This window comes from Onychostruthus taczanowskii, unplaced genomic scaffold, assembly GCF_017590055.1.
Source record: "Onychostruthus taczanowskii isolate IOZ18803 unplaced genomic scaffold, ASM1759005v1 scaffold1, whole genome shotgun sequence".
NCBI lineage: Eukaryota > Metazoa > Chordata > Aves > Passeriformes > Passeridae > Onychostruthus > Onychostruthus taczanowskii.
Window position 1 is genome coordinate 29,137,866 of NW_024496525.1, and position 27,463 is coordinate 29,165,328.

General features: G+C 42.4%; 1 protein-coding gene across 4 annotated transcripts in view; it reads left to right on the forward strand.

The window, feature by feature from the left end:
• EVL (Enah/Vasp-like) overlaps positions 1-27,463 on the forward strand; it is a 77,315-nt gene that overhangs the window by 11,603 nt on the left and 38,249 nt on the right. For all 4 annotated transcript variants that reach the window (XM_041400099.1, XM_041400108.1, XM_041400120.1 and 1 more), the window contains exon 3: positions 3,888-4,065. In XM_041400099.1, coding sequence (XP_041256033.1) covers positions 3,888-4,065 — 178 coding nt within the window. The remainder of the gene's footprint in view (positions 1-3,887; positions 4,066-27,463) is intronic.

The following is a 27,463-nucleotide window of genomic DNA, read 5'->3' on the forward strand; positions in this document are numbered from 1 at the left end:
CTTGGGGACAACGGTGGCAATCCCATCTTTCACGCCCATGTTGTAACTTGCCAGCTGTTGTTGTTACCTGGCCTGTTGTAAAGGTGACGTGTGCGAACTTCAGTCACCATGCAAGAAGTTCACAAAGATAAAAAGCAGTAGCTCCCCATTGCGGAGTCCTGATCAAGTGAAGGTTTAAAATTAGGACTTTACATCAAGTGATGTCAGCTCAGCATGATCTCATCACCCAAAGGCACAAGCTGAACAAACAGGCAGGGAGGAGGGTGCAGCTCAGAAGTGAATCACATCTCCTGAGGGGCTGCTGTGTTCATGTGGCTGAGAAGTGAATGTAGAAACAAGGCCTTGGGGAAGGTGAGACATTTTACATGTGAAGCCAAGCCAAAACTGAAACAGGGACAGGATTCTTGTGATATAAGCTAACCACAATATTTGAAAAGAAAGAACCAATTAATCACTGTTGTAACTTATTAGAAGTTCATCAGGTTTGGGCCTGCCTACAGAAGTAAAGAATCTAGCCTCAGCTGTAGCAGTTTTTATATCCTTGCTGTTTTAGCAGTCATGGCTTCTCCCTGAGAGATGAGCCTGAGTGCTGGTAGCATGGCAGGGCCCAAGCTACTGAACCATTTCATGCACGGCAGAAACAAGCAATTGTCTTGTCCTCATTCCATAAGCAAGAGTGTTGGTGGTGAGGCCTGTGTGGGAACTCTTCCCATGATCCTGGCTGTGTTTGCACCTCAGGTTCTTCCCTGAAGCCCACTCTGTCCCCTCTAGCCCCATTCCTGTGAGTCCCACCAGCCACCACCATCGTCACTGCTGACAGCTCACAGCTCCACAGTCAAAAGAAAGGGCTTCTTGGTTTTGAGCTTTTGTACAGATTCTAAAATTCCCTGTCGCTCCCAGGGAGCCTACACCTGAAACTGAGGTGAAAGGGTGAAGGAGAGTCCGGGGTAGAAGTGAAGCATATATTTTTGTTTTAAACATTATAGTGATGGGAACATTGAAACATGTCAATGTAATACTATGTATGACTGGTCTGTGAAACTCCTTGCCATATAAGATCATTGAAATACAGAATTTAACAGGCTTCAAAATAACACAGACATTTATATCAGTAAGATATATGAGTAAGACTACATTGTTTCAGGATATAAAATACTAAAAGAAGGTTGAAAAGGAAAAAAAAGTGGCATATAAAATGTCATGTTTCAGCTTTTAAGTCAAATTCTAAGGGAAGAGTTATAGGAAGAACTGTTTGCCATGACAAATCTATGATTTATTTCTTCAAGATTCTTCAAGATTCTTCATCCAGTGAGAGCTTCTCCAGTACACATATTGTAGACTGGAGCTGAAGATTAAAGGATGAACTCTTGGTCTGCTCAGCCTGGCAGATGTGCTCTCTTACTGACATATGAAGCTTTACAGTAAAGATCCCTTAGAAGCACCTGTAAAAAACACCTATGCTTCAAACAGGCAGACCTTCTTTATTTTAATTACTGCTCTGAAGCACTTCTTCATGATCATGTGCCTTGTAGAGTTTCCACACCATCTGTACAAGACACCTTTGTGCACTCATTCTTAACAACAGCAGGGGATCCCCTCCTCTTTTTTTTTCATTTTCTGTAAACACAAGCCAAAGGAGATAAAAATGAAAATCTGGCTGTTTTAAGTTTCATTTCCCAGTGATTCACTTCTCAGTAAACTCTGATTTGAGTTTGAAGACAAGATATTACATGTGTGGGCATCCTGATGATTACTGAAGGTCAACATTCACGTTCTGTCTTTCTTCAATTAAAAGGATCTAACCCTCAGAACAATGCAGATACTTGGAGTTCATTGGAAGCAGGTTTTGAACAGTTTACCTGACTTCCATTAAATGATTTTTGGCATAGGTTTTTACAATTTCTGCCTTTCATTATACAGCTGCACTGCACCCTCTGGTGCTCTTTGAGCTTTGATAGTGGTGTCCTTTGAAACAGAGGTTTCTGTGAGTTGGTGAGAAAAACTCACTTTGAAAACCTGGTAGAAGCTCACAATCTTTCTAAACTTTTCCTCAGCGATACTGCCTAAGTCTTCCCTTGCATGGTCTACTCAAAAATGGTTGGAAGACTTAAAAATTGATCCATGGTAAAACTGTTGGTTTAGAAATCCAGTCATGGGTATACTTGATGCTCAAGAGACTCTTTGAGTGTGAGCAACATTGGTACAGGCTCTCCCATTGCTCAGTAGAATGCGGTGATGTTCTCATTTTTCAAGCAGAAAAGGCTATCCAAGCTGTCAGATGCAAGAGGAAGTCCAATGCCTCTGCTGTGACCAGTTTCCACTTCATTCTAGTTGGTGTGGGTGTCCCCACGCAGCACGTTGGTGATGCAGTTCCCATTTCCAGGGGACTCATTCTTGGGAGCCTGCATACCCAGTGGAGGGCTGCATCTTCATTTAGCTCACAGGTCAGGACTTTCTCAATGAAATGTGTCCAAAAAAAGCAGTGTAGTCTGATTGCTTCTCAATGCATTTTCTTGGAGCCTTAGTAATGATACTGGTTTGAGTGCAACAGCTGGACCATCATATTTGTGCCTAAAGCTAGACCAAGGATTCAAATACTATCTTCTACATCACTCTCTAATGCTAGCTCTGTAAGTAAATGCATCCTGGAAATAATAGTGTATCTGTAATCATCTTGGGGTCTAGTGACTTCTTTGCTGGTTTCCATAATTTTTTTGTACATTAATATAGTAAAGTTACAAGACATCTGTTAACTGTATCAATGAGACAGTGTTATCCTTCAAAAATACTAATGTGGGCAAAACAACTTGTTCCTTATTAGGTGCTCATCTAATGTTTGTCTCCCAGTTTAAACTGGCAATTCACTGAAAACTCAAAACTCAGAGCTAGGAGTCAAGGAGTCATTAATCTTTGAAATTAGTTGTTAAAGTCTGCCCATATAATTAAGAATTGTCAGTCATTATCAAAAATATTGTTGGACTATTTAAATACACTGAAGCTTTTTAGTTGCAATCATGGTGTTAACAGAAAACTTTCCAAGAGGCTGGTCAGACTGTAAAAAAAAAAAAAAGGTAGGTTTTCTGGTATGTGGGGTCCACCTCTAACAAAAATTCTGTGTACAAAGTGGTACAGTGGTGCAGTGGACACTCCTGCCTCTCCACCCTTAGCTGGAGCCGCTGACACTTTTAGCAGTGGAGGTTTCTGTCTGGATCCCAGCTGTACTGTCTAGCTGGGTGTCCCGGTGCCTGCCCAAGAATGAACAAAGCATTGTATTTAGCAGATTAAATTTCAAAAAAACCAGCCTTCTGCTGCAGTCACCTCTTATGTGGAAAACACCACATGAACATCCAGGGAGAAGGTGGGAGAGGAATGATTGTCTGGGTTTGCCATTGCCTGATTCTAAAGAAAAAAACTAAGCACAAGAAGCTGGTGGTGATCAGACACGTGGGAGAAGGAAAGCAAAACTGGTGCAATGAGTCAAACATTTATGTGCTATAGGGCAGGGTTAGTGCCAAGAGCTCTGTGTGGCTCTTTTTCTAACAATTGTGCATGACCATCCTCCAAAAGATGGAAACAGTTGCTGGCCCTGGCTCCTGACAGCTGTTTGCAGCATCTGCACAGCTGCATCCTGTGGAGGTGCTGTAGAAAACACGAGCAGGTAATAGATTTTGCAAAACTGGCTTGCAAGTCCCTGAGGCTGAGCTGAACTGTTGTAAATGTCACCCCCAGATGTGGGTGTTCTGTCACTGAAACAAGCACTGCCTTACCGTGCAGACATGTAGGAGCTGCCTCTACCCATTTAGGTAGCCTTCACAGAAGGGTTGGGGGCTTTTTTTCCTACTGAAAACAGAGCTATTGTTAATCCTTACCCCTGTTTCAAACCACAGGTAGTGATTAATTACTCAATTGTGAAAGGACTGAAGTACAATCAAGCAACACCTACCTTTCATCAATGGCGCGACGCACGGCAGGTCTATGGCTTGAATTTTGCAAGCAAAGAAGAGGCTACCACGTTCTCCAATGCAATGCTGTTTGCTCTGAATATCATGAACTCACAAGATGGAGGTAAATTAATCTGTGACCTTTTAACATGCTCGTTACCAATCACCTGGTGCAGTTGTATTGGATATTATGCCATTATAACACACGTGATAATAAAAAATCTTAGCCTTCAGATGAGCGTTTGCTGTGGCATGAATTGCACGTTTTCAGATGTTATTTCCCTTTCTGCTCATTTGTCATGGTGCCTTAACTCACTATAGGAGATCAACAGTTATTTGGGAATGCCTAAGCAGGCAGGTAGCCCCACTGATTTATGTGGATCTGTATATATGTTGTTTTATGTAAGAGATGGCAGAATAAAACTTCAAGTAAACAGAAGCTAGAATAAAATTAGCAAAATCTGACAGGACAGGACTCAGAGCTGGTATTTCCAGTGTGTTGGGCCAGCTTCAGCCATTGGCTCTTGTGGATCAGCTTTCCAAAAGAGGAGTGTGGGGCACCTTGGTTATTGAATACTATGTTGACTGTAAAAGAACTTTGTGGTGGAGTTTGCTGTTCTGTGAATTTGTCATTGCATTAGCTTGAACTGGGGCCAAAATAAAGTCCTGGTTTCTCAGTGGAAACGAGTTTCTGGTTTGTGGTACCTGGATGATGCACTGCCCTCAGTTATACACTTATGACCTCTCTGCAGCACCTGCGCTGGGAACAGAGCAGTCCTTGTGTGGTGTCATTTTTTTTTGTTCCTGCAAAAACACACACCACAACCCTATTTTCCTTTTGCAAACATGATGAGTCAAGGTTTGCAGCACGTGTTGCCATCCAGGTTTCACTGCAGTGATCACTGGTGATGGACAGCAGCTCTTCAGAGGGAGATTGTCTCCTGACAACCTTCAATACACAAATATGTCTTACTAAAAGGTGTACTTGTAATATAAGAGTTCAGATTTTTTATTTTGCTATTTCTGTTCTATTATTTGCATTCTGGCAAATGCATAACTCATCAAAAATCAAGACATATTTCTAATTCTCGGCTATATTTAGAAATACTGAGGACTTAATTCTGCTTTCTTCATCTTGAACATTTTCAGCTGTAGCTGTGCCACAGCAGGAGATTTCATGAGGAAATCTGGCCAAGATTCACCAGTCCTAAACTCATGAAAGTCTGAAGAGTACAGAGCTCTTTGTGTGCTCAGATGTGACCAGCCCTTTTAGACCTCCAAATTTGGGTACTTTGACTGTGGTCTGGGTATAGTGATTGGTTTAATGCCTGTGATGAGTCTGCCTTTCTTCCAAAAGCCCTTAAATTTGGGTTGGGTTTTTTTTCCCATCTGTCTCTTCCTGTCAAAGGGAGTGAGGTTTTTGCAGGATTTTGAGTTTGCTTCAGGGAGATGCCTTGTGGAAACACAAGTCTCAGGGTAAGAATTTATTGCTCATAGGCTAAAATACAAGAAACTGCCTTAAATTATGTAAGCTACACCTAGCAATGAGCAACAGGTATTTTTAAGAAAGAATTTTTGAGCATTTGAAAAGCCTATTCAGTTTCTGAGAAGTTTATGCATATATAGCCTGCAAAAATTTGCCTTTTGATTTTTTTGGGGGTATTTTTTAATTCATTTCCTTAGCACACCAAAAGTGTGTTTTAGATGCTTTGCAGGTTTAAAATCCAGTCCATGCTGAAGAGCTTGTATTTAAAGTTTGTAGTTGTCACATTCGAAGACATGAATTCAGTTACAGATAAGAAATTTTATTATCTGGACAAAAAAAAATGGTCAGGTAAACATTCAGTCCTCAGCAACCCTTTTTGTCTCATACATAAAGTGTTAGAAGTTTCAAAGATTGTCAGTTGTTCCATTCTTTACAGCCGAACTTGTCAAAAACTGAAATTTTGATTAAAGGGATTTTCAGCTTTTTTTTTTTTAAACCTCTGAGTCTATGAAACAAATTCCAGAAGCACTCATTTTTCATTGTTTTTAAATTATGAAATTTATTTGCAGAGGTATTTCTCTTTAATATTAGCTAGACCTTGATAATGGATTAGAATGAAGCTTTTTATATCATCATAAGTTTTTCTGTGGCTGCAGTGATCTCAGCATGCAAATTGACAGCAAAAGTACATAATGGATATAAGGTATAAAATGTTTTTTCATATCTGCTCTTCCTGGCTTCTATAGCCCTTAAGCTTTTGTGGGCATGAATTAATGTGAATAGGAATTCACACAAATACACATATCCATATATATTTTCAGGCACTGCCACTTCCTGCATACTCCATCCCTTCTGCTGCCTGCATGCTGCATTAGGGTCTGCTTTTTTCATATGGAAAAATCATTAGGGGAAAAAACATATTTATTATGTCTATGCATCCATGAATTAGAGTTGCCTATGTGCTTATGCAGATGGATGGCAGCTTTAAGGGGTGCATTTGTATCATACACTCATAAAAACCTCAACCAAAACCAGAGGGTGAAACGGAGGCTCGCTCTGCCCCATTCACTGGGCAGCAAACCCTATCTGCTGTTCTGAAGTTGGAATATGCTCTGTGCACTACTTGGCATGTGCTATTTCTAAAGTTTAGTTTTTTTCCCATATTCCCCACTGAGATATTATTACATTTGAGTACTGCTGATCCTCCCATAGTTGAATAGATTCTGGCTTCCATGGCTGCTTCTCCCTTCGTTATACCACCCACTGCCATAAACTAAAATTAATCATGGTACACTACAGCAGTAGATGTGAGACTGCATCATGTCTTCAGCAGTTGTGGAGTCAGGGTACTCTTACATGTGGGAAAATAGCTGGTCTTGGCACAAATTAATGGTGTGGGGTTTTGAATGGTGCACTAAGCTGAATTAGTTTGAAAAAATGGTAGCAGTCTATTTTTAGGGAAGTTGGAAATAATTTTTAGGTAGCGATGATTTCAAATGACTGAGTCACTTCAAATGAACACACAGTTATGAGCTAGTGATGGGAATTGCTGTACTGTCCCCCTTCTTCACGAGGGAAACTGCAATGCCCAAGAACAACCACAAGCACTGACCTCTCTGTTCTGACTGCGCAGGACATGAGTGAAAACTAAACCAAGTGCTTGGTTGAAAGCCAAAGGTTAAATGGGCTGAATCAGATCCTCCAGCCAGACTGTGTTTACCCAGGTTACCTGTCAACATCAGTGTTGGGGCAGGTGTCTTCCCAGGTGTGTGACACCCCAGAGTTTCCAAAAGTTGGGAGAAAAGCCACAGCCTAAACTGTCTGGCTGGTTGTGTTTCTGCAGTGGATGTACCCATACTCTTACCATGGGCGTGGCTGGCACCTTACAGGTGTCCCTGTTCTCGGTGCTGTGGTGGGAGCCTCTCCCAGTGCACGTCCCCAGGGTGGGCAAAGCAAGCCTTGAAGGAGGTGAACACAGACTGGCTCATTCTTGTGCTTTGTAAGGATGCTGATAGTTAGGTGAGGGGTAATCCAAAATCAGATAAAATGGGACTAAAACCAAAATATTACAAATATGCACCATCCTTCCTTTAGAGGTTGACAGCTGCCTCGCTGAATCACAGTTGTTTACCTGCCAGCTTATTTATGTGCCTAATTACTTTGATTTCCTTATACATCTCTTTAATCTGTTCTCCCTTAGAAACCAAAGGAGAAATGTTGGTCCTGAGCCAGCCTGCAAAATGAGAGCAAATGATAACACTGACTTGCTCATTACCAATCTCTTGCTTACAGTGCTTTAATGGTGTCATTTAGTAAGACCATTAATATGACAAATAACTTCCCATTTAATTGTTTTTCTTTCATGGCTGTCCATTTTGAGAAGTCAGACCTTTCGCTGGCATAAGTTACCTGGTACAAGGGAGTGTGTCACCAGCTTGCTTTGTCATCTGCAGCCAGGTTTCACTGGGGGCAGAGCTTCACCCCTTCCTGCCCCAGGAGACTGTGGAAGAATTTTACACAGATTCTGCCCACAGGCTGTTTGATGTTTCATGCTTTTCAGGGCTTACATGCTCCTAGATTTGCCAAATGCAATCACTGGTGGCAGGGCAGCATGGTTATTGGAGCAGGACATAACGTGAGAAGATTAGTAAGCTAAAATGGGCAAGTTCTTCCCTGCCATAATTTTGTAGGAAAGCCAGTGGTGCCTGTAATGAAGGCAACTTTCTGCGGGGCTTAATGGAGCTGTACTCTCAGTGCTTCTCCCAGTGAGTATTTACCCTTCTGGGAGAGAGGGAATGAGACTCTTTTCTCTCCTTTCTTGTTCCCCAATTTTCTGGGGATGGGCAAAGGGATTCTTAATATTTTTCTTTCTTTGTTTCCTTGCTTCAGACACTGAGTCCCAGCTGGTTGCTGGCAACACCTGCATGTTCCCATGTTGCATCAGGGGACAGTGGTTCAGCTTTGTGGCTTGGCATGACCAGTTCTGAGGGCATCTTGGGCTTCCATGGCTTAAAGACTTCTTCTCTTGGAGAAGAATTAAGACTCTGATCTGTGCTACTGGTAAATGCTGCCTGTGACATAGTGAATATAATGTTTTGTGAACTGCTTTTCTTTTGATGTCTGTGCCCTGGGGGCTTAGATAGTTATTGTTCACTTAGAATGTATGAAAATTCCATTTCTAAATGTAAACACCACATGCTGAAATGCCTTATGCAGAAAGCTCATTGCAGAGTTAATCATAGTTAGAGGTCAGCTGCCTTATCTGACTAAGAACAGAGAATTTGGAGAAAAGCTTGAAATAGAAGAGAGGTTTGAAGAAGATTAATAGTGATTTATTTCTTTATTTATTCCTTGTAAGAAAGCCATTTTCTTGTTCTAAGTGTCTTAGAGACCACACAATACAGACATAGGTCATGGAGGGTGCAGAGTTCAGCCCTGTGCCTTCAGCTTCACAGACCCAGCCTTGCCTCTGCAGGGAGGATGTTTTGGTAGTCAAAAGGATTGCTCCTCACTCCTCTTGCTCTGGTTAGAAGATCTTAATAATCTGTGGATTATTTCTCCTTGATTTTAGTAAGTTCTTGGGAGTTTGAGATCTTTTTCCATTCCTTCAGTCATTCTACTTTTATCCCTTCAGAAGTGATGACATGTCTCTATCGCTGGGAGGAAGTTCCTTGAAAAACACTTTGGAGAAATAAAAGAATAAAGCTTTGATTCATCAAATAGCAGATAAAGTGACAGAATGTACCATACATTCTCTCTCCTAGTTAGACGCCCTAAGTATTTGCAAGGTTTCTGTCAGTGAAGGATGTGTGTGAGGATTATGGTGCACTGGATTTCAGACAAAAGTGTACACAGGCTTTTTTATATTTTTTTCTAATGTTATATTCAGCTAATCTTTTCATTAACATTTTGACAGCTAGTCCTGCATCCCTCAGTTTTTCAGTGGCAGTAAAATGTAACTTCTGAGAAATTCAGTCATCTGAATTCATCTTCTACAAAGCAGTGTCTCTTTTTGATAATATTGCTCCAAGACTTCCCAGCACCACAGAGGACACAGTATCAGAAGACAAAAGACTTCATCTTCTTTACAGCACTGCATAATACATAAAATAACTCATCAATAATGGAAGGGACCCACCACAGAACACAATGGCCACTTGAAGCCAGCTGGTTCCAAAACTGTGCTGGGGTAAACAGATCCATGCTCCATGCAAGGTACTTTGCATGCTGCTCTGTGGACTCATTTCCCACACTATCAGGTGTGTTGGTGCAGATTATAAAGCCCTAAGATGGTGTACTCTGTGCAAATTTTACTTTTCAGAGTGCTAATAACATTTAAAGATGTGTGTAACTTCAGAAGGCATAGACATTTGCAGAACCATAAGCATGGATTCTGCTGCAGGTCTTTGAATCAAGCCATTGCAGACATTGTTCCTATTGATAATCTCGGCATAGAGAACTTGTAAACAAAAAACTTTTGGACTCACTAGTGTAAATATGATCCATGTGGTCAGACACCTAGGGCTAGCCAAACTAGCAGCCTGCAGGCAATGGTTAATTGGGTGCATTGTGAAAAATACAAAAAAATTATAAATAAAATACAAAATACAAATTAAAAAAAAAATTAAAAGAAAACCACACACACACAAAAACCCCAAAAGTTTTCCCAGGGGAATAACTGTTTTCTGACTGACATCTTTCAGAAACACCAGAACAAGATTTAGAGAAAGAAATTTCACAATGTTTCCAGACTCATGCCTACACCAGTTTCAGTATCAACTTTAGTCACGCAGAAATGTTGTGCAGATAGGGGGGTTTCTGATCTAAATTGCTGTGCTTTGTAAGTCAATGAAGGGGGAGGGAAAATTCAAATAAGATGATGAGCTTTTTCCTTTCATCTGCTGCATTGCTTTATCACTGAAACTGTTCCAGAAAAGTCCACATGGCACACAGAATCTTTTAGTATATTGCTTACTATTGGAATAAATTCCTTCCTTTGCCATTTGGACAGGGATGAAATGTTACCCAGCAAACTTGGTGGGAATTTATTTTCCTGCAGCAGCCAGTGAAAGTCTGTGAGGGCAGGAGTCCCTTGTGACCCCAGCTGTAAAATATCAGCTCAGCCACAGGACCACTCGTTGTGTTTAATTCCCAAAACAACTTCTTCCTCTTCTGAGGGGGATGACAGTCCTCATACAAGGCCTCTGCCCATCTTTCCAAAATAACTAAACTTCTCCTGGAATAACAGGCACTTGCTTGCAGTCTTCCCCTGACTGCCCAACTGCTCAGGTGCCCTCTTCTCAGGTTAACCTGGGCTTCCTAATTGGATATATGACATTTCACAGGATCAGAGTTGGAAAGGGCTCAAGGATCATTGAATCCAGCTCTGAAGGGAATGGCCCATACAGGGATGGAGCCCACAACTCTTGCATTATTAGCATTAGGCTCTAACCAGCTTCTAGGAACCTGGGTACACTTCACATTAAGAGAAACATGTTTCAAACCAGAACTGAAAGAAGTTGGCCCAGGCAGGAGAAGCAGTGAGTAAAACTGGTTAATCTTCTGTATTAGCTTGGCTCCAGCTGTGTGAAGCACAGCAGGTGAATTGATTTGCTGGTGAATAGATAAACTGGGATTACAGACTCCTTTCAGTGCTAGAACTGTAAATATCATTGCCATTATTCATCTGTCAGGAAGTATCAAACCGTTATTGAATTATTCTGCTCTACAGAAGTAGGCATTTTTTCAGTCCCCCAGATGGTAGGGATCCACGGCAGAAAGTTTTCCAGGGCACTGAAGTGCTCTCACAGTGTTATGCAAATAAAGACCCATGACATGTTGCCTGTGTGCCTCTCAGCCACTTTCCTGCAGGATTCCATTGTACCCCGCTCAGAGCCGGAGCTGCTGTCCAACGTCTGCAACAACAAAAGGTGCCTCTGTTCTCTGAAGAGCATTATAAACCTAAAGGCTCTTGAGCCTCTTGCTGATGCTTTTTGCTGTGCTGAACTCTTCTGCACTAAATCAAAACCACTTCAGGAAGGAAACTGTGTGTGGGGAAAAAAAATCGAGAGATTTAAGAGAGACTTGCACACGTCGACTTGTGCTAGTAAGATTCCCTTGCCCCATTGCCTTCAAACCCCCGTTTTTCTGAGTGTAGTGCAAACTGGAAAAGCTCCCAGAGCTCAGTGATAGAAGATTCACTGTGGCTTTTTCACTATAGTCAGTGGCAGAAGAATATATTACCTTAGTGAAAAAATTCATTGTCAAAATTTAACAAGTCCAGTAATTTCTGTGCAAGCAGTACAGGCCAGATTTTGGCAAGATTTCATTTGGAGAACATTTATAGAATTATTTGGGTTGGAAGGGACCTTAAGGATCACCTAGTTCCAGCCCCCTGCCATAGGCAGGGACAATTTCTTCTAGATCAAGTTGCTCAAAGCCCTGTCCAGCCGGGCCTTGGTTGCTTCTTTTTATTTAATAGACTTTCTGTGTTCTCAGCTAACAGCCAGGCTCTATAATAGTTTGTCTCTGTACAGTAACTCATCTACTCCCCCAGCTGTGATCCCAGTCCTAGCAGTTAGTAATAGTGTGACCATGATTTTCTTGTCAATGGGAGTTGGACTATAAGCATCTGTAGCACTGGGTTTTGTGCCTGAGCTGGGATATCTGTGTGCTCAAGAAACAGTAACAGAGGCTCTTGGTACAGTCAGTTATGTATTAGGTGTCCCTAAAGGCAAAATTCATCCCATTCTCCCTTTCTTTCTCATCACTGACTATAAAGGATTGATGCTAAGAACCCTTCTTTGGTCCCTGACAATTTTACTATCATCTTCTTCCAAACTTTCTAATTAGTGAAATAATGATTTCTAATTATGGTGTAATTAATTAGTAACTATAATGATACTTAAACCTCTGGTTTAACAATAATAAATTAGGGACCTGAAAACTAATGTGTATCTTTAGTGATGCTCTGTGGATTTCCTTGGGACAGTTAATGAGAGCTCCCAGGAATACATGTGTATTGTGCATGTCCATATGTGTGTTCACATGATAGTGCACATCAGATTTTCACTTCTCTGACTGCCTGAGCTCTGCAAACAGATGGGCTTTTTGCATGAATTTTTTTTTTATTTTATACCAGTGAGTGTTCACCATAAGTGAATTTAGATAAATTCACCATAAATGAATTTAGAAAGATGTTCAAACATATAGATTGAAGTCAGAAATAAGTTGCTGGGCTAAGAGGATTTTTCACTGATAAAATTGGTAGTATTTTGAATTTCTTTTTGAAACTATACTGTCATTATGTGCCATAGTTCAGTGTGCAAACAGCACTCACTAAAAAGCTGTTTGTGGTCAAAGCAGTGTTCAGGACCAGGGGACTGTGCAGAGACAGCCAGTGATGCAGCTGGGGAGGTGGGGCAGGCTCTGGAACCCTCTCAGGCAGGAGGCTCAGCTGAGGGGAAAGTCTGCTTAATTCCGAGTGAATCGCCATATGCTGCTGCCAGCAAAGCATGTAGAGCAGCTTCTCTGCTGCCTGGTAATCCCTGGGCAGCTCACTCAGTCTGTTAATGGCCTTCTTAGGTGACTCTCTGTGGCCATCCAGCATCTTATTTTTCACCAAGTCAGGGACTCGAAAGCTCTAGGTTGTGTTGCAAGCAGAATCCCAGAGCCTTGTGGCAATGACTCGTGATTCCTCCAGTTAATTCTAATGAAGCAACACAGCTGAAAATGGGATTCATTTAACTGAACTTCAGCCATTTAAATGCTGGGCAGCTAGTTTACAATAATTGTGCATTTTGGGGTGAGGAGGGCTCACCTGGAGGTGGATGGCTGCAGTCCTGTGCTGCTGGCTGCTGGCCCAACAAGCTGCACAGTCCCTGCCACACAGCAGGGAGCAAACTGAGTGATAGAATGGAGCAGCATGGGGCCATACTGCAGTTCAGGAAGGAAGTAATCTCCTAATAGGTGATTTTAGTCCCCCAAGCGTCCAGCCTTTGCCCTTGTATGTGCTCAGCTGCACAGCTGAGGAGGACACAGCGTGATTCAGGTCCTGATGGTGCCTTTGAAATTCTGCTCCACCTCTGCTGACAAAAAAGCCAAACCCTGCCAAGCAATCACCGTCAATCAGATTTGCATGGATTGCTTTATCTGTTGGTCTTGATTAGTATTCCGGAGATCTCTGTAGAAAACATGAATTTTAACTCTGCTTCCTCCAGTGCTGGTTTCCAGGGACTCCCTCTGGTGGTAAGAGCAGCGCCTGGGAAGCTGCTTGAACATCAGCTGTGCCCTCCAGCACGCTGGGAGAGGTGAACTGAAGAGTATTTTGGCTTTTTTCACACCTTTAAAAATAAACTTGGGGTCAAAGTCACTGAGGTTATCACCTCTTTTGACTTCTTGAACTTGGTAAGCGTGCATTGCTCGTTCTTGTCAAGAAATGGTGCATTTCCTGCAGCGTGGCAGGCTGAGGAGCATGGCTGCAGGTACCTGTGTGCTGGTCTGGTGCTCTGCACACAGGAGCAGGAGGACGTTCAGAAGGTTGGATCAGAAATCCATTGTCAGAAATCCATTTCAATATGGATTGTCCTGAAATTTAATGGATATCCCTTCTAAGGCATTTTAGATATGGAGTATTTGCTTTTTTCTTTTTTTGGCTTATCATTGGTATCCACAATAGAAATGACTCTGCACATTTGAATCTGGGTCCCCAGGTTCCCCTGCATCATTTACAAATACATACATTGCAGTTTCACTTCTCAAGATGCTTTGCCAGCAGATCTTACAGGATCCTTACTAAATGCAAAAGAAAACACTTTGAATCAGCAAAACAGCAGGGCTCACTGAACTTGGACAAAAAGAAAGGGCCTTTCAGTGTCCTCTGGAGCCTACCAAAGCACTGAGGGCTGGTGATGGCTAACAAGGGTGGCACATCTAATGCAAAAGCTGGCAAGAGTTACCATGCAGAGTGCAGCAGGAGGGGCAGCCTCTATCAGGGATGGAGGGGTGCAGTGATGCAGGGAGCCAGAGGCTCTGGAGATGCATGGCCCAGGAGTGTGGACAAGTTTCTGGATCTGCAGTGGAGGCAGAAGGCACCAACTGAGAGCTTGGTTCTGGCAGAGTCAGCAGGAGAACTCCTGACTCAGATGAATGAGTAATTTATCCCTAGTTTGTGGAAGGAAGAGGGATTTTGAAAAGTGTTACAGAGGTGAGAATCCAAAGAGAAATGTGCCTTATGCTTCCTGCTGATTGTTTTATTTCTCATCTCTCTGACCTTTCTGATTATTCTAAATATGATATTTCAGCTTCAGAGCTAAAGCTTGAAAATAGATATTTGGCTCTTCAGATGAGCTGGCATTTGATTTCTTTTTTTTTTTTTTTTTTTTTTTTTTGGTCTGTGCTGCAACATTCCTGTGAGAGGGGTTTTTACTGCTATTGCAATGATTTTGTTACGGGGAGATTTCCCCTGGGTGGCTTTACATTACCTCATCAGCCTGTGAGTGCACCCCCAAATCACCTCTCTTTGCTTATCAGAGTTTACTGGTGTGTCCAGAAATTGCCCAACAAGGGTCATGCTGTATATACTTCTTGTCTTGCATCACATTATATTGCAGCCAGACCTTTCAGCACTACTGTATTTTTAAATAATGTTTTCCCTGACGCTGCAAATGGTGCAGAACATTGTAGAGGCAGCCACCAAACTGAGCTGTTGAGCTGGGGGCCGGAGCTTTGGTCAGCAGGCTGTAACACACAGGGAAACTATTTTACAGTGAGAAACCATTGCAGAAACCTCAGCGTGGTGCAGAGCTGTGTCCTTGTCGTGCCGCAGAGGTCGGCGTGCTGGGTGCCCCAGTGGGGCTGAGGTGCAGGAGCTGCAGCTGCTCTGCTTTGCAGGCAGCACTGCTCTCACTGCCATGGCTTGCATGCACTGCAGTGCCTCTGCAGCTTCTGAAGTTCAATTACGGACCAGACACACAAACTGGGCTTTTCTTCTGGAGCACTCCTAAAGTGCCTCAAGCCTGGGGAGCTCACTGGGAGCTCCACACCAAGGATTTTCAAGGTTCTTTTAATGGAAACCAAATTTTTTTCCTCCAGAAATTACATTACGGTGTTACATTCGGTTGTAGTTTTTATTTTACTAAAATCAAAATTGAACTTTCTACCTTCCTGAGAAGATGAAGTATGTATCTTTCGTTCTGAAATTACATTTTGCTTCACTTTTGGTTTTAAAATGCACATCGTGTAAATTACCATATTTGGTTATCATGAAGATAGAGAAATTATAGAGAAATTCAAGCTAAACATTCTTTTGTGTTTCCATTTTGAAGCTCAAATTCATGTCAGATTACAAAACTGTAAAAAGACACATTTTATTTTTAAAGATGAGAGGAAACATGTTATTTTTAAAGAAAATGAATATTTTTTCTATTAGAATCAAACCTCCATACATTTCTGTGCAAATTCAGACATTGTTTTTAAACTAAATTTTTAAATTAAACCCCAAAATTCTACCAAAGTTAATTTTTCATGGCTGCACTAGGAACAGTAAGGTAGCAATGAGTCCTGGTCAGCAGCATCTTGAATTATTGGATTTCACATTATTACATTTATTTTTAGTGTCAAAATTCATTTACAGCTAATGTGAGAACATTAGCTATTTAAACAAAACTGCAGAACATATTGTCAGCTTTCACACTACATAAATTAAACTGGTATTTTCTCATATTATGTGAGAAATAGATACAGTCTGATATTTGGGGTTTTTATCCTATCACATGATTCTGAAAGTATCTGTTGTGCTAATCAGCTGATTTTTGGGTTTCATTTTAATTGTTCTGCAACACTGAGAAAGTGATGATATCTTCCATACATATGTACCTTAAAATTTGGTGGTTTTATTTCTTCAGTTTAATATTGCTTGGAGATTTTGAAATGTTTTTCACTGGGCTTTCATCACCACGTTTCAGTCTTCTCACTGAGCTCAGTGCCTACAGAAGTTACAGTTGAATCTTAGCTTCTTACATTTTTTTCAGCTGAAGCATGTATTCCCCTCCTGCAAGTTCCTGTTAGCACTCAAGGATGAGCTCTAGTAGTCTCTGGGGTTCCTTCCTCCATGGCCCAAGTTGTTCAGGCTTTGTCCTCTGCAATGGGTTTATCAACAGGGGTGGTTGGCTGGAGCAAATTTAAATTAATCTCTTTTTCTCCCTGTCAGTAGTGGATGGTCTTCCAGAGCTTTTACTTAAGTGTTCTGGTCATGTTATCAATGACTTAAAATTTAAAAAAGAGCAAACCCAAAATTTCACCTGCTGATAAGGTTGAAGCATAATGTCTGCTGGCTTCTTTGTGCACAGAACAAAAAAAATAAAAAAAAAACCCCAAAATAAAACAAAAAATCCAAACAAACCAACCAAAAAACTAAACCAAACCAACAAGAACAGCAACCAACTCCTCCCCCTGCCAAACCAACTGTTTTGGGACGGTGTGTTCTCACAGGAGATACAGTTCTGAAAGGAGATGCTTTGGGAACCAGTCAGGTGGTGTGTTTTTATAGGGCTCTGTGTACAGGGCACACAGGACATGGGATAAGAATTAAATCCCCAAAATCAGAGGACTGTGGCCAGTCTAATAGCCAGGAATCCTTGGCATGAAACGCTCTAGAAGAGAGCTAACAGCTGCACCTTGTGGGCTTGAAATGCCTTGCAGAGGGAAAAAGCCCTTTGTCATGACACTGACTTTCATTAAAGTCTTTCATTAGGTGACTTCCAGGAGTTATCAGCAGGGCTTTGTCTTGTCAGAATAGATCTTTATTGTGGGGTACTAAAGATGAGGGCACATTTACAATGATGATTGTGCAGAGAGAGTATTATGCAGAGATTTATGTTCATTTGCATGTCAGATTAAGGCTTTATGCCACGACCTGTGTGAATTAAACACAGATAGCAGTTTTGAGAGTTATGAGATTTTCTGATGGATTTCTATGCTGAATTGCAGTGAAATTTTATATTATCAGATGGAAGTGCCCACTCCACTGCATTAATATCCTTTCATATTTGGAATGGATATAAAACTAGATATCACATTGTGTATGCAAATTACTCACCATATTTGCACAGATTTTTATTTCAAAGAAATTAAAGGTCATTTCTGACTGCATAGGGAATCAAATTTACAACTGGCAAGACAAAGCAGAGCTGCCCATCCTTTAATGTTACTGGTCCCCTTAGGGAATGGTGCTTCATGTCCCCTGTCTCAGGGGTGTGTGGATCCAGCTTCCCATGCCACCCCATCACTGCAGTCATGACCAGAGCTGTCTCTCAAAAAAGAAAAAAAATAGGTAATGAAGGGAAAGATGAAACAGAGAGAGAAATAAAACACAAGAAAGAGTGACACAAATGAAAACAATTGCTCACCAACTGGGGTGATGCCTGGCCAGTGCTGCAGCAGCAGCCTCTGGCCAACCTTCCCCCCAGTTTTGTTGGTGAGCATGATACCAGGTGGTGTGGAGCATCCCTTGGGCCAGCTGTGCCAGCTGTGTCCCCTCCCAGCTCCTTGTGCACCCCCAGCCTGCTCACAGGTGGGGTGGGGTGAGAGGCTTTGTGTGAGCACTGCTCAGCAGCAACTAAAACATTCCTGTATTATCAACACAATTTCCAGCACAAATCTGAAATATAGCCCCATACCAACTACTGCGAAGAAAATTACCTCGATTGCAGCTGGAACCAGCACACCAGCCTTCTGCAAAGTGATCACCCACACCAGGAGTGCAGAAAACGTTGGTGTATTTCTTCATAAAAATCTGCAGAACACCAACACAATATACAAACATACACAAATTTTATTCATAGAATCACAGCTTGGGTATGAAGGGATTTCGGGAAATCATCCTTCAGCAGCAATGAGCCCCTCCTAGTCCAGCTCCAGCAGTTTATGTACTGATCACAACACTTTATGCTGTGGAATATCCCTTTGGCCAGTTTGGATCAGCTGGCCTGGCTGTGCTTGCTCCTGGCTTCTTGTGCATCTCCTCACTGGCAGAGCAGAGGAAACTGAAAGCCCTTGACTTAGGGTAAGCACTGCTCAGCAACAGCCAAAACATCTGTGTTATCCACATTATTCTCATATTGAATCTAAAACACAGCACTTTACTGTATTTGCAGGGAACTCCGTGGCAGGGAGGAATGATGCATCTGACTCTATGTTTTCAGAAGGCTAATTTATTACTTTATAATATTATATTATATTAAAAAATACTATACCATACTAAAAAATACAGGACAGATACTTACTGAATGCTAAAAAGATAATAATAAAAACTCATGACTCTTTCCAGAGTCTCGATACAGCTTGGCACCAATTGGCTACAGAGCTAAAACAACTTGCACCAGAATCCAATGAAACAGTCACCTGTGAGTAAACAATCTTCAAACACATTCCACAAGAACAAAACAAAGAAAAAACAAATGAGATATGAATTGTTTCCGTTTTTCTCTGAGGCCTCTCAGCTTCCGAAGAGAAAAATCCTAAGCGAAGGAATTTTTTCAGAGGATATGAATGCCACAGCATTTCACCAGGTACTAGGAAGAAAATTATCCCAATTGAAGCCACTTTTCCAACCTAAATGGTTCTGTGACCTTTCCCTAGCTCAGTTTCCTCAAGCACCATTCAGCCTGACCTGAGCACTTCCCATGGTGGGGCATCCACAGCCCCTCCAGGCAACCTCTCCCAGCATTAACTGGGAGCCCTGAGAGCTGAGTGCCAGGTACAGGTGCTGCTTTGCAGGATCGAGACCCTCTCCTGCTCTGTGCCCAGTTCAGCCTCCTCTTCTGCAGCAGGATTTTCTGAGGAAGGATTTTGAGGGAAAAGCTATTTCATGCAATACTTTGGTAAGGAAAGAAAATTTCTGTGAAGGAAGTTGTTTTTCAGTTGTTGGACATCACACCAAGAAGAATTATTAAAATGGGAAAATAATGTTCAGCCAGAGGGTAATGGGATGTGCTGATGGTATGAAATGGGCTTCATGGTATTTCAGTGAGAGGTTAGCTCTCACCAGGAAAACGTGCTAGTCAGAAAAGGAGATAAAATGCTCCCATATCACTAAATGTGAGTTACTGTAGGATTTATGAACATGGTCAGGGCTGTTTTCATTGTGACTGATGACAGTAAGAGACTGCTGTGACCCTGCTACTTCATAATATCTCTATTTAAAGTGTCAGTGTATCACTTTTTCATAATATTGCGAGTCTGTTCCCCCAGATTTCCTTGAGGTGTTATTCATGGCTGCTTTCACAGTTTTTCATCTCAGCTGAGATGATTGATTAAAAATAGAACAACTGTCTTAAAGGTATTCCATGGCTCAATTCTTCCACTGAATTGCTCTTGCCTGGTCTCCTACCCTTGCTATATATATTTGATCCTGGGAGGAGGTGTGCTGGTACCATGAGTATTTGTGAGGGAGCCTTCCCCAGATATTGAGGAAAAGTAACATTGAGCTGGTAAGCCTGAATATACAGAGAAGAAACCTTATCATAATTATTCTCTTCCAGTGTAGCCCAGCATATATCTGGAATTATATATGTATATTAAAAAATTTCTACACAATTGTTCATGCATGCCAAGATTGCAAAAGATGGTTCATTTTAAAAAAAAATTTTAAGGGATCACATCCAAAAGCAAACAGGTTTCAAAAAAAGCTGTTCATCAGGAGCCTTTGTATTTATGTATTAGAATATGGTGAAAAAAGCAAACCAGTTATTAAATACAAAGTAGTGCTTGTCTCTGATAATGTGTTTTAATAATATGTCATGTTACTACAGAAGGTGTGAATATTTGCCCCCGATGCCCTAGGTTTAAAAGGGCTCTATTACAATTTCTTAGTACTGCACGTTACAATCTCCTCTGTCTTTGTGATGTGAGCCTGTATTACTTTGGCCTTAAAGGATAAAAAGTAAATACCTGCCCAGCTGGTGTCAGTGGTGAGGGAGTGACACCAGCAGCCCATCCTGCTGTTCAGAGACATCTCCACACCTGGCCCTCAGAACTGCTTTGCTAAAATAGGTGAAGAGTTAATAAACCTTTCACATCTCACCAGCTAAGTAAGTATTGCTGCAAAGGACATCTGACCTGAGTGAGAGGTTCAAAAGAGCCTCTGTGTTCTGGTTTTGGTGTAGCTGCTCCTGTGGGACCCCCCACCCTTTACCCTACCCCTATTCCCTGTGTGGGATGGGCACTTTCCTAACTTTCAAGAGGTACCACCCCTTGCAAAGTGGTATTTAACATTGAAACTGAGAAGTTTTATGTGTCACATTGGTATTTCAAGCTCTGCTTAGCAAATCTTTGGTAGCAGACAGGTGTGATTCACACTGTGGTGCCAGGCAGAAATGACATGGGCTGTGAGTAAAGCCATCTCCTGCCTCAGGCTGTGATCTGCCTGATCCCTGGATTTGTGGTCCAGAGGAGTTTGGGTGCATTGTTGCTGTGTGAGCAGAGATGCAAACCAGCCTCAGGAGATGTGAAGTTTTGTGACAGATTTGAGGCGAGATCCCACTCTTTTCTCAGAGTGTTCTTCATACCATGGGATGTCCCTGGTCACACTGGGGTTCACTGGCTCTGTGTTTAGGTGCCAGCTTTTCTCCAGAATCTCATTTGAACACTGTGTCTCCACATTCCCCTTAGGAAGCTCTCCACATTCCCCTTAGGAAGCTTTTTAAAAAGTACCAGTCCAGCTGGCTCAGCTGCGTCTTCTGGAAGGGCTGATCTGGGCTGCCATCAGCCAAAGTACTCACTGGAAGTAAAACAATCATGTGAATAATGGTGCTTACAAAGCCCTCAGTGCTACTGAGTCCTGCCTTGGACAGCTGGTCTGGGTTTTTCAGTGCCATGTTTTCAAAATAAAAATAACTGCATGTAGCCCTCTGCTGCTTATATCTTTAAACTATTATTTTTTAAATGTAGTAATGATAACTATTAATTAGACAGCTGCATGGTTGCTAAAGCAGATATCAGTACTTTCACTGGGTGGATTGAAAGAGGGAATCACAGGAGGACAGAACCACAGAATGGATAAGGTTGGAAGGGATAAAATAATTGTACATCCAGAAGAAGTTAGCTAATGTTAATTCTGAGTAGTTGCACTGTAGCCAGAAATAAAATAGTAATTTTTTTTTCATGTTTGAATCTCAGTTGCTGTTTATTATAACTCTCACAGGTCTGCTTCTCTTGCATGGTCTTGGCACAATGCACTGACTGCGCAATGCACTGACTTTGTGCAGTCACCTCTGATTTACACATTTGGTGGATGCCCAGTCTGTTGAGATGTTTATAAAATGCAGTCTATTCCTACTGAAGAGAGAGAGTAGAATGTGAGATGATCATAGCATGCAAGTTTTTCTTTTGAATGACCTGTGTTAAAGCTTCTTGCATGAGAGGCTTTCTCTGCTTGCTAACTCAGCTGACCTGTCTGGTCACCTCCACCTTTCTCTGGCAGTTGAGCTACGTGAAGAGATTCATAGAGCCATTGGAAAATGAATTTCGAATAAAAGAAGGCAGATCTGCAATTATGTCTATATTTTGTTTTATTTTCCAGTTGTAAAGTGTGAGATTTATGCTTATTTCTCTTTTCTTTTTTTTTTTCTCCTGAGAAGATCCAGACACAAGGGATGGCATATTCCAGCAAAAAGGATTGGTGGTGGTTTATTGTGCCATCTTAGAACAAGTGCATATTGCAAGTTTAATGGGACAAGCTGGGTTTAATAATTGTTTTCTTAGGATATTATATTTTTGTAGCAAGCAGGCAGCAGACCTGCTGTGGGCTCCAGCAGCATTTTGTCTCCTGGTGCTTTCTGGAGAAGTGGATATTTTAGTTCGTGGTACCATGTAAAGCAAGCTCAGTCATGTATGTGTACAGTATTGGTTATGTGTGTGTCAGGTTTTCTGGGATGGAGTGACGAGCTGCTGAGGGGACTAGCAGGAGGATGGGGCACTTACCTTGCTTTTTTGTCCTTAGTTTCCTTGTTCTCATTCCAGATGGACAGAAGTCCAGACCAGGAGTGAGCAAGTGATGGCTGTGCAGCCATTTGAGAAGGCCTGAGCAGCTCAGCACTTTGTGCTGCCTCAGGGAGTGAAAAGTGTTCCATGTCCTTCAAAACCTGTCTGCCCTTTTTAGAGCCTGTGAGAACTGGCTCTCTGTCTGCCCCTGGCTGCTCCAGAGTGTACATCCAAAAATCTGTCCCTGTTGGTCTCAGAAGAGAAACCAAAGTGCCTGCCCTGTGGGTTGTCCTGATTTCTCATTGTTGCAATTGATTTTTATTTTTTTATTTCTTATGGAAAACATAAGCAAAGTACATCAGCTACTCAGGAACCAGAAATGTATGCAGCTGGTCCAAATCAAACGTTTTTAATGAGGAAAGGATAGGTTTTGGTTTCCAGTCTTTCAGTTCAATCATCCTAAAAGCACTGCATGGAACACTAGATGTTTCAGAAAAAATTACAACATTTAAATAGATTTATTATTCTGCCAAGATTTATTTAAAATTCACACTTGGAGAAGGGCTTGGGGGAGAAGGAAGTATAATTTAATTTGCTAAGTGATACTAGAAAATTCCTTGTGAGCTGTAAAGATCCTGATGAAGAAAAATTTCCTGTTTTCATTTCATCCTTTTTTAGGACACTAAGAGATGGCAGGTGGAGAAAGTCTGACAGAACACCTTGTGCATTGGCACAGAAGCAGCACAAAGTCTTCCACATATCCATATTCTGAAAATTAATTATTTTCAACTGTTCTAGTGGGAACACAATATAATGATTCCTGCAGGTCTGCTGTTACAGTGCACCAGGTCTGTCTGTTCCCTGCAGCCCAGGTTCAGCCTGCAGCTGATGGTGCTTGGCCATGACCAGTCCAGCTGTCAAAAGTGATGGCTCAGAGGTTTATGTTTGAGCATGTGCTTGCCTGCTTGTCCAGGTAGGATCCCAAGTGGCATTGCAGTACTGCAGTGCAGAAAAGCAAAGTGTTGGCATCAGGAGGCTGGAGAGGACTCACTGAGATGCCAATTTCTGTCCCAAATTTCCTAAACCCCCAGGGCAGGAAGGAGACAAGCCTTGTCTCCAGCAGGTCTGTACAGCACACTCCTGCCATGAGCTGTGCCATTCAGGTCACAGTTGCATTATCACAGGTAAGAAGTAGTTTATGAAAGTGTTTTATTGAAAGTGAAATTGTAGCCTCAGTAGTTGTGGGTGTTGCTGAGGAGAGTGTGATCTCTGACAGGGAGAGACCTTTATCATCAAGGGAACTTCTGATTCTGCCTTTCCTTGTCGTTCGATATTTCTCATCATTCCCATCTCCAGTCAAAGGCACCTTTGTTTATTCTTCAGGATGTCAAGCTCCAGCATGACAGCTCCATGCAATGTGTTTATCCACCAGGAAGTAAGACCTCCAGGAAGGATGCCCTGGAGAGAGAGCTGAGTGCAGCCACAGTCCCCATCTGCAGCACCCAGGCTCTCTCTCCAGCACAACCCCTCACCCATCCTGTTCTCTCCTCTATTAATGGCTCTGGCAGCTGAGAGCCACGAATCATTCAACATTTTGCTCCTTACTTTCCCTCTGGCCATAGACCTGAGAACAACATCTTCTTTTTTTTTTTTTTTTTGCCTTTTCATCCTTTCAGAGCATGTCCAGATGCTCTTTCTTCTTTTGTTGTCCCTGCGTCGCACGCACCCTCTCTGAGCTCTTGCAGGGCTGCTTGGGGTGTTCAGGGCTGAGCTGCCTGGGCTCCAGCAATGCCAGTGACACATCCAGGAAGGCTCCCAGACAACCCAAATCAGTGGAGCATCATCACCTGCTAGTGGAGGTGATGGGTGCCTGCTGCCTTGGCTGTCACCATTCTTGGCCCTAGAGCCTGTGTCCCTTCCATGATCAGGCATGTGCTTACCTCATCTTCAGTTCACCTCCAGACAGGCAGCAGTGTTACCCACAGCCAGCTGGGAGGACATGCAAGGGGAGTGGTGCAGGGCAGGAAGGTCCCTCTACCATTTCAGCCTGGCAGCTGCTCCCCAGCTTCTGCCCTTTTTCTAATATTCCTAGTTTTCCCTAATCTTTCCTATTTTGGAGAATTGGAAAGGAGTATAACACACTTTAGTGTCTTAAGCATCACTGTTTTAGACAGTGGCACCCCATGCTATGAGATGCTGTGAAGAAAATCAGCCCTATGCCAGTCAGACCTGGTACACATCTCTTTGGGCAGGGATGCTCGTAGCTGATCACACCTGGCCCCCAGACAAGGCAGGGCTCGGGCAAGGCTGGGCACTCTGGGCATCTGGGCACAAAGCACCAGCAGTTGATCTTGCTATGCCAGGTGGCTGATGCAGTGAGCGCTGCTGGCTCCTGGAGACAGCAGTGCAGTACACAGGTTCACAGGAGCTGCTGTGCATCACCACAGAGCAGGATGCCATGCACCTGGTGACAGAGGTAGAAGGAGCGGCTCTGTGTAGTATTCAGTCACATCGCTTAGAGGAGGGAGGTTTGCTCTGTGCTACTCCCCATATACAGACATTTTTAACAGGCAAAACAGAGGTGTGGAGCAGCCAGCTGCTCCCTGAGTGCAGAGCCTGTGCTGTGGAGGGTGGTCACTCATCACAGGCTGTGAGCTGACCCCTGTGGAGTGACATGAATAATGTCTCAACCAGAGTGCATGAGAGGTTTGTTCTGTGTACCTGATCCTGTGTTTTCAATTGGGAGTTTAAACTGGAAAAGAGTTTCAGGATTTGTCTGATGTGTGACTGTATGTAAATTTCTACAGTAACCACCACATTTCATGTGCTCAGGGCATTTTCCTAAATTCTGCAAGAAGCTGTAGCTGTGTTTATTTATGCAGCTCAAAGTCAAGTTCCATTAAGCCAATGGCTGTTTTGGTTTTTCAGTCCCTCTTTTCTTTTTCTTACCACCATCCATTTTAGCTCTGCATTTTTCTTTTGCTTTCCAAATACAAGTGTTGTTTTGAAATACAAGCTCTTGTCTGTACCAACACCCCCACTTTTCATTACAAGAGAAATCACAACTTAGAACAACTCTTCCTTGACACAGAACAAGTAGAGTAGCACTGGAGGAGATGTCATCATTTAGCTCACTTAACCTTACTTGGAAATTTTGAAGTTTGCAGTGTTCAAGGCCAAAGTTCCTGAATTCTCACAGTCTCATGAAATTATTTATTATTAAATGAACATAAATATTTTGGCTTGGAGTATTTCACTGTGGTGTGTAGAATAGCATTGTGTCTTTTAGAGGCTTGGTGCTGTGGGGAATTTTAATACTTAGTCAGCACCCTTCTGCTTTTTGGTTCCTTGTTTCATACAAGGTCATCTGTTTCAGCAGAATTCAAATTCAGGCAAGCACTTAGGAGATTATTAAGTATACTTAGGTATTAAATGTGCTTTATCTTTGAAATAACTACCTTAATTAAGATCTAGAAACTGCTTAGTGGACCCCATGCCATTAATAGGGAAGTCATTTTGCAATAAAAACCATGGTCAGATGAAGTTCCTTTATTTGCTCTCCATATGCTGTGGATAGTGATACCTGCTTCCTTAATTTCCCCAATGTCTTCAGGCAGGGTTATTTGGGGATTGCTAGAGAACATCTAGTCCAAGCACCTATTTAAAGCAGGGCTAAATTCAAAATGTGGTCAGGTTGCTCAGTGCCTTGATCCAGTGAGTTTTGAGAATCACCAAGGATGGAAACCTCCCCATGTGACCAGACCCTTGTTCCAGGGTGCCTTTCCCACCATGAGCCAGTTGGATGTTGGTGCCACAGTGAGATTGGTCCTCAGCCTTCCTTTCTCTGAGCCAAACAAGATGACTCCCCTGGCCCCTTCCTCATGTGCCATTTGCAGCCTTCACTCCTCTTCATCACCCTCCAGTGGATCACAGAATCATAAAATTATAAAATCATAAAATGATTTTGGTTGAAGCGGACTTTAAAGATCATCCAGTTCCAACCCTCCTGCCATGGGCAGGGACACCTTCCACTAGACCAGGTGGCTTGGAGCCCCATCCAGCCTGGCCTTGAACACTTCCAGGGATGGGGCATCCACAGCTTCTCTGGGCAACCTGTGCCAGTGCCTCACCACCCTCACAGTAAAGAATGTCCTCCTAATAGCTAATCTAAACCTACCCTCCTTCATCTTAAAGCCCTTCCCCTTGTCCTATCACTACGTGCCCTTGTAAAAAGTCCCCCTTTCTCGTAGGCTCATTTTAGAAGGTGCTATAAAGTCTCCCCAGAGCCGTCTCTTCTCCAGGCTAAACAGCCCCAACTCTCTCAAACTGTCTTTCTTGGACAGGTGCTCCAGCCCTCTGATCATCTTTGGGCCTTCCTCTGGACTCACCCCAAGAAGTCCATGTTTTCCATGTCCTGAGGGCTCCAGGGCTGGACAGAGTACTCCAGGTGGAATCTCAGAAGGGCAGAGTAGAGGGGAAGAATCCCCTCCCTTGATCATGGCACTGTGTCAATAGTTCTCTTGCATGGCCTTGCTGAGTTGGGTAGGCATGCTCTAAGGAGATGAAACAAATGGCATTATTGCTCCATGAACAATAACATTTCGGCTGTGTACTCTAGCTTTAAGTTACTGCTGTGCTGAGAGTATGGAGTGTGAACAGTAAAAAGTCCAATATCTTAATCTAAGAAGAGTTGTGACACTGGGAAAACTGTGTATTTCCCAAAGAATCTGGGAAGCAAAGAGCATTCCATTTTTCCTGCTCACTGTAAAACTGTTGATGATTATGTGCTGAAAGTACCGAATTTCACAGCATTGTGTGGTCCATGGATTACGTGTAGACTGCAAATGTATTTTGATGACAACAATCCTAGATTTTGTCTAATTTTGCCTGAAGTCAGTAGAGGATTTCCATTTACTTCTCTTGAGGTTTTTCTGTGATAAGTGTCTGACATTATTGTATTGAGTTTATGGTTATTTTTTATGTAGTAACGAAGCTTTAGCTAAGAAATGTCAGATTTGTTTATTTCTTTCCATCAGTGACATTTTATGTTCATTAA